The 13,348-nt window shown below is 41.5% G+C and overlaps 1 protein-coding gene across 1 annotated transcript in view; it reads left to right on the top strand.

The window, feature by feature from the left end:
• The window catches only part of col12a1b (collagen, type XII, alpha 1b), a gene marked incomplete at its 5' end in the record, with an annotated part of 114,163 nt that extends 107,071 nt beyond the window's left edge, over positions 1-7,092 (top strand). The window contains 7 exons of the mRNA XM_084150766.1: positions 1,310-1,381; positions 1,503-1,538; positions 1,642-1,708; positions 1,829-2,014; positions 2,975-3,043; positions 4,562-4,732; positions 6,211-7,092. Of these exons, the coding sequence (XP_084006892.1) occupies positions 1,310-1,381; positions 1,503-1,538; positions 1,642-1,708; positions 1,829-2,014; positions 2,975-3,043; positions 4,562-4,732; positions 6,211-6,287 (678 nt within the window). The 3' untranslated portion in view covers positions 6,288-7,092. The remainder of the gene's footprint in view (positions 1-1,309; positions 1,382-1,502; positions 1,539-1,641; positions 1,709-1,828; positions 2,015-2,974; positions 3,044-4,561; positions 4,733-6,210) is intronic.
• Positions 7,093-13,348: the final 6,256 nt, after the last annotated feature.

Below are 13,348 nucleotides of genomic sequence, written 5' to 3'. Positions count from 1 at the left end.
GAGAGGTGTTGGGTTTGCGCCAGACATAGCGTTTTCCTTGATGGCCAAAAAGCTCAATTTTAGTCTCATCTGACCAGAGTACCTTCTTCCATATGTTTGGGGATTCTCCCACATGCCTTTTGGAGAACACCAAACGTGTTTGCTTATTTTTGTCTTAAAGCAATGGCTTTTTTTCTGGCCACTCTTCTGTAAAGCCCAGCTCTGTGGAGTGTACGGCTTAAAGTGGTCCTATGGACAGATATTCTAATCTCCGCTGTGGAGCTTTGCAGCTCCTTCAGGGTTATCTTTGGTCTCTTTTTTGCCTCTCTGATTAATGCCCTCCTTGCATGGTCTGTGAGTTTGGTGGGTGGCCCTCTCTTGGCAGGTTTGTTGTGGTGCCATATTCTTTAAATTTTTTAATAATGGATTTAATGGTGCTCCGTGGGATGTTCAATGTTTCGGATATTCTTTTATAACCCAACCCTGATCTGTACTTCTCCACAACTTTGTCCCTGACCTGTTTGGAGAGCTCCTTGGTCTCCGTGGTGCCGCTTGCTTGGTGGTGCCCCTTGCTTAGTGGTGTTGCAGACTCTGGGGCCTTTCAGAACAGGTGTATATATACTGAGATCATGTGGCAGATCATGTGACATTTTTTCATTTCACTTCACCAATTTGGACTATTTTGTGTATGTCCATTACATGTATAGAAGCTGTTTAGTCTGGGTAGCCATTTGATTAGATGTTCAGGAGTCTTATGGCTTGGGGCTAGAAGTTGTTTAGAAGCCTCTTGGACCTAGACTTGGCGCTCCGGTACCGCTTGTCGTGTGGTAGCAGAGAGAACAGTCTATGACTAGGGTGTCTGGAGTCTTTGACAATTTTTAGGGCCTTCCTCTGACACCGCCTGGTATAGAGGTCCAGGATGGCAAAAGGTTGGCCCCAGTGATGTACTGGGCCGTACGCACTACCCTGTGTAGTGCCTTGCCGTAGGTGGCCGAGCAGTTGCCATACCAGGCGGTGATGCAACCAGTCAGGAGGCTCTCGATTGATTCCTTTGTTTGTGTCACTGTATCTGATTGGTTACTTTGTTTGTGTCGCTGTATCTGATTGGTTCCTTTGTTTGTGTCACTGTATCTGATTGGTTTCCTTTGTTTGTGTTTTCTGTATTGACTGATTGATTGATTTTATTTGCCAATAAAAAAAAAGACATACACACAGTAACCCAGTACATTGACAGGGATAACACAATAAAGTACATTTCCATTGTGGTCTCTTAAAGTGCATGGTGCAATACATGTTTCTGATTGGTTATTTTGTGCTTGTCACTATTCAGGGACCTCCCGGATCTCCTGGAATGCCTGGGGCTTCAGGAAAACCAGGAAAGTCTGGTGACAAAGGTGTTTCGGTAAGCATATATCTCACCAAATTTCATAATACAGTTCTCTATTTCATGCAAACCACGGAAAGGCGAAGTTGTTGCATCATACAGTGAGATGTACGGGCCTTGTATTCTTCTGTTAATTCAGGGAGCCAATGGTATGAAAGGGGACAGAGGAGAGAGAGTGAGTAACATCACCTAGGGTCTATCTTCAAGTTTTTAACCTCAGTTAATCTCAGTAAATCATGTATATTCATCACCAAGCCTACCTCTCTGTTTGTTTCTAGGGCGACTTTGCTCCTCAGAACATGATGCGATCCATTGCCAGACAAGTGTGTGAGCAGATAGTTAACGGTGAGTGGGCCTTTTTTAGCACTACATTCAGAATTAGTTCTGCCATTACAGTGAAATCAAAGTCCTAACAGAGTCTGCATTTCATTAAATGTCTGTTACCTTTTCAATGTCTACTTTTAGGACAAATGAGTAGAGTAAATTCGATGCTGAACCAGATTCCCAGCGGTTACCGTAGCAGCAACAACCCAGGTCCCTCCGGACCCCCAGGGCCCAGCGGTAACCAGGGTCCCCGTGGAGAGCCCGGACAGACAGGCAGGAATGGATTCCCAGGAAGTCCTGGACAACCTGGCCCGCAAGGAGAGAGAGGTACGTCATCCCGCATTTCCATGACTGCCAAGAGCCCAAGAATTCCCCTATGTTGACTAATAAAGCTGTTTGTCAATAGGTCTATATTTTGGCTAATAAAGCTGTTTGTTAATAGGTCTATATGTTGACTAATAAAGTTGTTTGTCAATAGGTCTTTATGTTGACTAATAAAGCTGTTTGTCAATAGGTATATATGTTGACTAATACAGTTGTTTGTCAATAGGTCTTTATGTTGACTAATAAAGTTGTTTGTCAATAGGTCTTTATGTTGACTAATAAAGCTGTTTGTCAATAGGTCTATATGTTGACTAATACAGTTGTTTGTCAATAGGTCTTTATGTTGACTAATAAAGCTGTTTGTCAATAGATCAAGCTCAGGAGTGTCAAACTAAATTCCTGGAGGGCTGTGTGTCTGCGGGTTCTCTCTCCTCCCCTGTAGTTAGGAACTCCTCTCACCTGGTTGTCTAGGTCTTAAGTGGACACACATTGAAAGGAAATAACAAAGGAAATAGCAAAACCAGCAGACACACAGCCCTCCACCGCTGACCTAGCTGTTCAATATCAGTAGGCCTAACTAGAGTGCCTTGCTGTGTGGAATCAGAAGAGAATCAATCATATTGTCACAGTTGGAACAAAGACTGGACATTTTTCCATAGACAAGCCATTCTGTCTTACTACTGTCTTAGCAATGGCATGAAGCCTTCATGGACTTGTCCAAGGTCTCATCTTCACAACATATTCCATACGTCTCAGTGGTTCTGTCTGTATTTCTGTGTGTCTTTCCGTAGGCCTGTCTTAGACTGTTTTCAGTGGCTTGGGAAATGTCTATCTTTTTTTCCCCCTGCAAGCTTCATTAATATTTCACTTCCTGTGCAGTCATAATGTTTGCATTAGGCTTTTCTCTTTGAGTGTGTCCCAGTCTTTGTCTGCTGTCAGTGATTCTGGTTGTTTGTTTCTCAGGCCCTTCAGGAGAGAAAGGTGATCAGGGAACACCAGGAGTGGGACAGAGAGGACAAAGAGGACCACCTGGTTAGTTTCACACAACATTTCCGCTCCAGATCCACAACAATCCATTCCTCCTTTGTCCTGGATCGCATCATATCCGAGTCTTAATAGCAATACCCACCCCCTTTCATGAGGGTGCTCATTCAGTAAACTTAATCCCTCCACGTGATTCTCATGGCGTCATATTATTTTGTTTGAATCTGGGGAAATCAATTGTTACTTTACTTTAGCTACAGTAATGGGAGTAATTTCTCACCACATCTCTCATTGTAAGCTTGGGTGTGTCACTGTGAATTGAACCATTCCTCCCAGTTAAAATCTGCCTTGCAGTAACTACAGGCTACAGCTCAGCTCAGAGGTGTTGCCTGTAGCTGTGCTAGGCCAGCTGTGCTTAATAAATTATCAACGCTGCTGTCCGGCGTTTTCCCAGTTAAACACTGCCTTCTAGGGGATTTACGTTGCCTTTGTGTGTGAGGCGCTCGTATGCACAGATGTTGAAATAAATGCTCCATTCACACTGGGGTAAACATTAATTGCTGCACCTGAAGATAGGACACATCTGAACTCTATGACACCTCATGGTTCGAAAAGTGCCAGTTCAGAGTGAAAGCAAAGGAGAGCAGTTACAGTTGCAAATGTGAAAACCAAAAGAGTGAGAGAGGTTTATGTGTGTGACTTATCTGTACCAAACAGATAAGCGACATCAAACTTTCTGGATATAGTCACCAGATATTTCAGAATGAGCTCTCCTTAGACACTCTCCATCCGTTCTAATGGCTTGAGCAGTACCACGGTCATTACAAGCTGTTACTGATATGCCCAGTGTGCTGACTGAGATCATAGATTGTGTACTGAAACCAAAGATTCCCTTTGGTTTAACCCTGTAATGCAGAATCATTAGACTCTAGCCAAACTGCCTATCAGGACATCCAACAATAACATGAGCTCATCCTGCCAGGGGCTGTAGAGTAGCAATACAGCTGTAGCTAATACAGCCATCCAGCCATCCACTTCCACTGTAATGCAGCATGTTTAACTATAATGCACTGGGCTTCCAGAAGCCTGGTCTACAACAAGGGGAGCTTGGGGAAAAAACATGCAATTTACTTAGGTCTACAAGGTCAAGACTTGTGGAAAATGGTCTTAAATCGGGGAAAAGGAATTGCCCAGATTACTGGGGAAGCTAGCTGATGGTGAGTGGTTGTTCAGGGGCTAATCAGATGGATGTGCTGAGGTCTTCTTCTTGTGGCCTCATTCACAACACATGCTTAAAGGACTTAGAGGAGCATGGATGAAAGACTCTGAGAGAGTTAGGGGGAAAATTCCAAGCTTTCATAAACGTCTAGACGAAACAGAGGAGGGAAAAAGGTTCAACGAATGAATCCAGGTTTTTCCTTCAGCTTCAGTTTTTCCTTTTTTTTATTGAATGTTCCAAGCTGTTGTGGCAGAAACAGTTACTACTCTTAAAGTTCCCACTGATGTCACAGGGTGATGACACTCAGATGCGTTCTGATTGGTTGGTTGTGATTTTTTCTCTCTCAGGCCCAGCAGGCGAGACACGGACCGGCCCTCCAGGCCCTGCAGGCTCCACCGGGCCCCGCGGTCCTCCTGGGCGCCAAGGTTTTGCAGGTATTAGGGGCCAACCTGGCACTCCTGGCTACTGTGACTCCTCCCAGTGTGTCGGCATTCCTTACAATGGACAAGGATACCGAGGTATGTAACTGGAAAGGTAGATGGACATGACCTCTTCAATGACTGCATGAGGCCGAAGCATGAAACATGAGTTAAAAGCATGAGTAGTTACTACATAGTTACTACATAGTTACAACATAGTTGCTACATAGTTATTACATAGTTGCTACATAACATAAGTACAGTATAGACTGATGACAAAATTGATATATTCCAGAAACGACTATATATAAATTGTGATAATTGATTTGTTAACATTAGGAGAGAAAGTAAATATTCCCATACCAACTGAAGACTAACACCCTGTTTGACCTTATTTCAGGTTCACCATAGTAAACTTTCTAAATCGCCTGTGCTGCTTTCACTTTGAATTCCTCTTACTGAGATACTTGCTCACGTGCTCTAGAGCTCTAGAGCTGTTTGAGGATAACCACCAAAGGATAATATTAACAAACTATGTTGAGAAAGACAAGAAGAAGGAGGACTGGTACTAACAACATTGTAGAGCAACTAGAACAAACAAGCATCGGTGATGGTAACAACGTAGTGGTCTGTTTGCATCTTGAAGCCAAAGAACGAACAGAGAAAGACCTTCTATCGGGTGGAGGACCATATACAAATAAACAAACAAAAACAAACAGAAACACTAACCAGGTTGGATTTTGTAGCAGAGAGAAACAACAACTTCAGCAACATTAATATTGTTACTCTTGAGGTGTTATCTGTAAATAAACTAATGGTGCCTCGTAAATGATGTTTGAAACACATCCACTAAATTTAGTTTTAACATCTGTAGTTACACTTTTGCCTTGTAACCTGCTGCTTGCTGAATGCCAACATGAATGCCTCTTTTTCTACCACGTCCCCACAAGTGATGTTTCTTTAGCCTACACACACACAGACTGCTCAGGGCCATATCGTACCATGTCCCCCTGAGGGTAGTCTTTCTCTTTATGTACACAGTAGGAGCATTCTAAGAATCGTCATTCATAAATTTTTCTGTTTCCCATTTCTTTATTTTGATGTAGTATTAATGGATATTCTACCACTACCAGCTGGTTACCTCTGTTATGTTCTGAGGAATAACATCACACAACGTATGAATAGGCTGGTGCTAGAGTTACTAGATTTTTAATATTTTGTGCGATATTTTGTAAATGAATGAGTTGCAGCAAATGGCAATGATGATTCTGTTAAATGATTTAACCCACCTACCACCACTCAAACTGTACTAACATTGAAATGCTAACATCACACAGATTTAGAAGATGCACTAAATTGTTTACATTTTACATTTACAAACCCTTTCTATCAGTGCCCTTGAAAATCACAACCTATCTGTATATGGCCATGTCCACTCAATTGTGTCATTTCACCAGTATACTGCATGTCCAAGCCTGAAAATAAAATATAACACAACAATTCATTTTGTGCATGTTGAGACATACTCTTCAAATTAAACTAATGTTCAATCGGCATAAAACACTATTTCCAACCAGAGCCATATTCACCTGAGCCTGAAACCTACGTAGTCCCAATACCTGAAGAAGAAGATGACTCACAAAATGAGCGTTGAAAGAGGTCACTATCAAGAAAGGAATCCAAAAGGATAGCGTCATAAAAGAGGAGGTTATTTTTGGTTCTTCTTGTGGTTTTTGTTGTTTTGTTCACATATGGTGTCATTAAGGGCTATGCACATTTCACTAAAAAGCGGTTTGATACCTCATCTATATTTGGAAGTACCATAAATCATATGTGAATTCATCTTTTGTTGGGGGAGGGGGAAACAAAATCCTAGAAATTATTCCATGACAATCTGTGAGCTTGCTGTCTTTTCCTATTGTGTCTTTTGCTTGTAACATATCTGCATTAAGTGTTTATCAAATTGCAGTGTTGGGCAATGCAAATGTTTGTTCACACAGTGTTGGGGCATCCTACGAAAAACGCTTCTCTTTTCAATCATGGTTCACCTAAAATGTCTGATTATCAGATGTTGTTTTATTCCTATTTGATACTTTTGCCCTCTCTTTCACTTGTTCACCATCCACCTAAAGTTTTCATCTTCAGTACTGCAGTTAAACATGGCTTCCATTTTGTATCTTTAGACTAAATATTTATCAGTTTTCTTATATCAACTCACAGCTGATTTTACCAAAAGTTGCATGTCTGTGGTGTATATTTAGTATGTTTTTTAATCAGAATATAGTTGTTATCATTGTTGTTTTATCAATATCGAATGCAGTTGGAATTTGTGTGCAAGACTATGGATATGGTATTGCTGCTTCATGTTTTAACTGCAAATTGTGAATTCCACAGCCTTATTTTCTTATTTATTTCTGAAACAGAAGAGGCATTTTTCAATAAAACTACTGAAAATGTTCTCTCGTGTCAATCATTATTTCACAGCAGAAAAATATATGATTTGGAAATGGATAGTTTTTCAGGGGTATGATTTAATACATCCACAACAATCAAATCTAGGAAACTGTAATGAACTGGGGGCAGATCTGCCTTGAGGGCCAGATGCTGTTAACACATTTTTATTGGATGCCCTGAAAGCAGAGCTATTTTGATTGGTACAACTGGAAGACAAAGGTCATGAGAGGAGTGGTTTAGCGTGAACAAAGCAAAAGACGACAGAGAGAAAATGGCAGCAAGTTTCAATGTTCAGTTACTGTAGAAGTTGCCTCTTGAACATTAAGTTACGCATTTCTAACCATGTTTTTCCTGACAAATGAACAGAGAATACGTGTCTGATAAGAAATTTGGAACGAAAGGACAAGTTTAGCAGATAGATACTTCTTTGCCCTGAGATGGAAACATGGAAGGAAGAAGGGGTCCAGGAACAGATACAAAGAATCTTAGTGGGTAAGAGCGTTGTGCTAGTAACCGAAAAGGTCGCTGGTTCTAATCCCCGAGCAGACTAGGTGAAAAATCTGTCGATGTGCCCTTAAGCAAGGCACTTAACCCTAATTGCTCCTGTAAGTCGCTCTGGATAAGAGCGTCTGCTAAATAATGTAAATGTAGTCAAGAGATAATTAGCATGCTACTGAGCAGCATTCACTTTTACATGGCATTTGCGCACCACTTTTTCCCCCTCTGATATCATAATTGCTAAGTACACAAGTCAGACTCACAAGTCTGTATAAGCTACAATCATCAGGTCATAACCTGTCAACTACATGGAAACAAACACCTCATCGTCAGCTCTGGCTTAACTGCTTTGGAGATTATTTCATTTTAGTTTGAACATACATTTTACTTGGTATGAACTATGAATCACACAAGCTACTTGTTGCTATCAACTTCAACGCATGTAGGTACTTAAGCTGAGCAACTGGAAGGTTTTGTACTGGTTGCAATGTGTCCCAGGTATATCTGATGGTTAGATAGCATGGATGAGAGATGACAATGAAGAGTTCAGATTTAGGTAGAAATCCATTAGGCTATTGTTAGGCTATTGTTTTTCCCATCGAGGAAAATAATATTTTCATTCATTATTTTAAGTGCTATCCTCTGGATCCACGTTGTACATTTTGTTGTATGTCTTTTACCCAAATAAATTCAATTAAATTAGATTTAGTTCAAACAGATGGAGCCATTTTATTAAACTAAAAAGCACGTTCCTAAGGATACACTGAAAAGATTTAAGGAAGTTCACTACGTCTATATGCAGCTCTGGCATTTTTCATCAGCACAGTTTTGGTATTTAATTGAAAAGGGATGAGCAGGGAGGGATGAAGAATGTCCTTGCTCCTCAGCGTACCACTCTTATCAATAATGAGCCTTTGAAGTGAATCCATGATTTTCCTTAGAGAGGCATGGAGATTAAGATGCTGCTCTTTGATGGTGGTAAAATTAAAAACAGATTCCCAGCAGAAATAGTTTCAAGTCACCATTTTCTCTGATAGATGAGTATAAAACAAATATAATGTGACCTCTTCTTGAACCGCCCAACTAAAAGTTCATCAAAGGGACGATTGGACGTCAAATCCCAATTGTTTAAACAGTATCCTTGATCCTTGAAGTAGTGGTGATTTATCGTCGTTCTGTCATCACATTGTAAGCACTACATGATAGGAAAAGAGTGTGTCATCATTGTTGTGTTATTGATGCATGTTATGTTATAGATGCATAAGATTACTGCCTATAAAAAGTAGTCCACCTCTCAAAGCCAGGGGTGACTCACCTTTTGGGGTCAGAGCCGATACTATTGGCACAAGTGCTCTGGCTGAGTGCAGCACGTTGTCTCACAGACGCCAGGCCAGATGAAAGAGCAGCCTTTTGCACATTTGCAAACCATTCCTGGTGCACTGTGTGCGTCCCAAATGGCACCCTATTTCCTTTCTGGTGCACTACCTTTGACCAGGGCCCATAGGGCTCTGGTGAAAAGTAGTACACTATATAGGGAATATGGAGCCTTCTGGGATGCAGTCTAGTGTCTGGTGGACTGTGGGGTCTGCAACTGGCGCTCATGCCTCTCACATCTGCAGAGTATAATCAAACACTTTAACGTGAAGCCTCATTTATCAGTGTGGACTTCTCTGATTAATGGCGCTTCGGCACTTTAGCGTTGAATACACGCAGGGCTCGAGCAGTTGAATCTGTTTCAAAGTGATGAATACTTTCGTATCACATGGCCTGAGTGTGTGGACGGAGGAATGAACAAAGCATGGAGTTACCTTCCTTCACCCGGTCATGTGTGAAAAACAATATTGAATCCATACGATTTCACCTGAATGCTTTTAGCAAAGAAGCTAACGTTTTGGGACAAACCATAAAGAGTCAAAGGAGAGCAGCTTTCAACATGGTGCAGACCATTGTTTATATGTTGCTGTGAAGTGGAATAAAACCCAATCTTCTGTCTGGCTTTTTGAGGCACTTAGCAGAACTATAAACTCACAGAATCTCCCTGGCCAGGAATGACCTCATGGAAAGAGGCAGCAGCATCTAGGAGATGTTACTCTGGCAGAGGGGCTCGTCTGCACAACGTGAGGTGTTCCTTGAGCAGCCACTCCATTTCCTGATAGCACCGATATGATCACATACCTGTTATGATGAGGTATCCCCTCCTTCCTTTCTCCTTCTCCTCTGTTTGCTCCCATTCCAATTAAGGAATCCTCATGCAGAATCAGAGAAAGGATGAGCACCTGGAGTTCAAAGGAACAGAATAACTCAGCTTGGTTCTGGAGCATTGGCTCTTTCTCCAAATTACATGGTGTCACCTCAGTTCTATTGGAATCGGTGACAGGATCCATACACAGATGGCATCACATAGAGAGAGAGAGAGGAGAGAGAGGAGAGAGAGAGAGACACAGGAGAGAGCAAATATGAGTGTTTAAGATGTGGTATGAGATGCTCCTTCAAAACATGCAGCTACAGTTGTTTTCCAGAGAAAGTCAAGTGAAAATTAATGTCAACTGTGCAATTATCCATACAGTAAATCATACGTTTACACAGTAATAAGCTGTGCAGTGCCATCAAACTGGTTGTTAGACCATCATAATATTGGAGCGTACTAAATTACTTGGTAAAATCTGATTTCACTGTTGCGTGTTATGGAAGAGTAAAACAAGATGGTATTGTATACACCATAAACAAGTATAGATCAAAGTTTAGTCTCAATTAAGCTTTAAATACTGTTTATGGGCATTTTGAAACAGACTGTAATCCTTACTGTACAAGGGGATGTTTTAGTGTATCCAGGGTACACATGCTAGATAATGTATACTTGGAAAAGATAACCTTTTTGTGTTTACGTCAAAATCCCTCTCAGCCTCATTGCAATTATATATAAGCTTGCATGCCGTCATCGTAGCTTAAATCCTACATGTATTCACAATCTCCACATATGATGATGATAACATAGCTGTTCATGCACTGTTGGAGTGCCAAAAACTTACAGTAAGACTCCAAAATTGGTTTTAAACATTACATTTTGTGGCACATGTTCTCAGTGGGATGAATGAAAAGGACTCTAAACCTTTCTCCCCTGACTCCACATTTCTCATCTACAATGTCTCTAGATACCGCTTGTTGACAAATAAAGTACAGAATTACATTGTTCAGCAGTCAGATTTTCTCTCAGTTTTACAGTAGATGCTTAGTAAGGCTCAGTCATTTAGCATTCAGCCAACATTACAACAACAGACCGTAAATCGTTTAAGAAGAGACAGGGCTTCAATTAAGACGTTCTAGTTAGGCATGATATTTATACAGCCCTGTGTCTTGAGTTCCACCCGAAGACAATCTCTAGTGTCTCACTAGGTCGATGACATCATGTTCCATTACTACATGGTTACATTTATCATGTTCCTCAAAGAAGGTATTGTGTGTGAGTTTTGCTTTAAAAGAGGGCAAAAGTCAATGACGATCCCATTTTTCATATAGAAGTATTATAGCCAGAAATGTATAGGGCAATGTACACTGAGTGTACAAAACATTAGGAACACATTCCTAATATTGAGTTGCATCCCCTGTTGCCCTCAGAACAGCTTCATTTAGTCGGGGCCCGCACTCTACAAGGTGTTGAAAGTGTTCCACAGGGATACTGGCTTATGTTGATTCCAATGCTTCCCAAACCGGTGCGCCTGGCACCTACTACCATACCCCGTACAAAGGCACTTAAATATTGTGTGTGTGTGCCATTCATCCATGACTCAATTATCTCAAGGCTTAAAATTCCTTCTTTAACCTGTCTCCTCCCCTTCATCTATACTGATTGAAATGGATTTAACAGGTGAAATCAATAAGGGATCATCACGTTCACCTTGATTCACCTGGTCAGTCTATGTCATGTTCTATGTCATGTTCCCATGACATAGACTGACCAGGTGAATCCAGGTGAAAGCTATGATCTGTTCAATCAGTGTAGATGAATGGGAGGAGACAGGTTAAAGAAGGATTTTGAAGCCTTTAGACAATTGAGACATTGATTGTCTATGTGTGCCATTCAGAGGGTGAATGGGCAAGACAAAATATTTAAGTGCCTTTGAACGGGGTAGTACAGTTAGGGAAAAAAGTATTTGATCCCCTACTGATTTTGTAAGTTTGCCCACTGACAAAGAAATGATCAGTCTATACATTTAATGGTAGGTTTATTTGAACAGTGAGAGACAGAATAACAACAACAAAATCCAGAAAAACGCATGTCAAAAATGTTATAAATTGTTTAGCATTTTAATGAGGGAAATAAGTATTTGACCCCCTCTCAATCAGAAAGATTTCTGGCTCCCAGGTGTCTTTTATACAGGTAACGAGCTGAGATTAGGAGCACACTCTTAAAGGGAGTGCTCCTAATCTCAGTTTGTTACCTGTATAAAAGACACCTGTCCACAGAAGCAATCAATCAATCAGATTCCAAACTCTCCACCATGGCCAAGACCAAAGAGCTCTCCAAGGATGTCAGGGACAAGATTGTAGACCTACACAAGGCTGGAATGGGCTACAAGACCATCGCCAAGCAGCTTGGTGAGAAGGTGACAACAGTTGGTGCGACTATTCGCAAATGGAAGAAACACAAAAGAACTGTCAATCTCCCTCGGCCTGGGGTTCCATGCAAGATCTCACCTCGTGGAGTTGCAATGATCATGAGAACGGTGAGGAATCAGCCCATAACTACACGGGAGGATCTTGTCAATGATCTCAAGGAAGCTGGGACCATAGTCACCATGAAAACAATTGGTAACACACTACGCTGTGAAAGACTGAAATCCTGCAGTGCCCGCAAGGTCCCCCTGCTCAAGAAAGCATATATACATGCCCGTCTGAAGTTTGCCAATGAACATCTGAATGATTCAGAGGAGAACTGGGTGAAAGTGTTATGGTCAGATGAGACCAAAATTGAGCTCTTTGGCATCAACTCAACTCGCCGTGTTTGGAGGAGGAGGAATGCTGCCTATGACCTCAAGAACACCATCCCCACCATCAAACATGGAGGTGGGACAGGACAACTTCACCGCATTAAAGGGAGGATGGACGGGGCCATGTACCGTCAAATCTTGGGTGAGAACCTCCTTCCCTCAGCCAGGGCATTGAAAATGGGTCATGGATGGGTATTCCAGCATGACAATGACCCAAAACATACAGCCAAGGCAACAAAGGAGTGGCTCAAGAAGAAGCACATTAAGGTCCTGGAGTGGCCTAGCCAGTCTCCAGACCTTAATCCCATAGAAAATCTGTGGAGGGAGCTGAAGGTTCCAGTTGCCAAACATCAGCCTCGAAACCTTAATGACTTGGAGAAGATCTGCAAAGAGGAGTGGGACAAAATCCCTCCTGAGATGTGTGCAAACCTGGTGGCCAACTACAAGAAACGTCTGACCTCTGTGATTGCCAACAAGGGTTTTGCCACCAAGTACAAAGTCATGTTTTGCAGAGGGGTCAAATACTTATTTCCCTCATTAAAATGCAAATCAATTTATAACATTTTTTACATGCGTTTTTCTGGATTTTTTTGTTGTTATTCTGTCTCTCACTGTTCAAATAAACCTACCATTAAATGTATAGACTGATCGTTTCTTTGTCAGTGGGCAAACTTACAAAATCAGCATGGGATCAAATACTTTTTTCCCTCACTGTACTACCCTGTTCAAAGGCACTTAAATATTTTGCCTTGCCCATTCACCCTCTGAATGGCAC

Source organism: Coregonus lavaretus, assembly GCF_964263955.1.
Source record: "Coregonus lavaretus genome assembly, chromosome: 33".
In the NCBI taxonomy this organism is placed as follows: Eukaryota; Metazoa; Chordata; class Actinopteri; order Salmoniformes; family Salmonidae; genus Coregonus; species Coregonus lavaretus.
The sequence above is the reverse complement of the archived record's forward strand: the minus strand, read 5'-3'. Positions and strand labels throughout refer to the sequence as shown.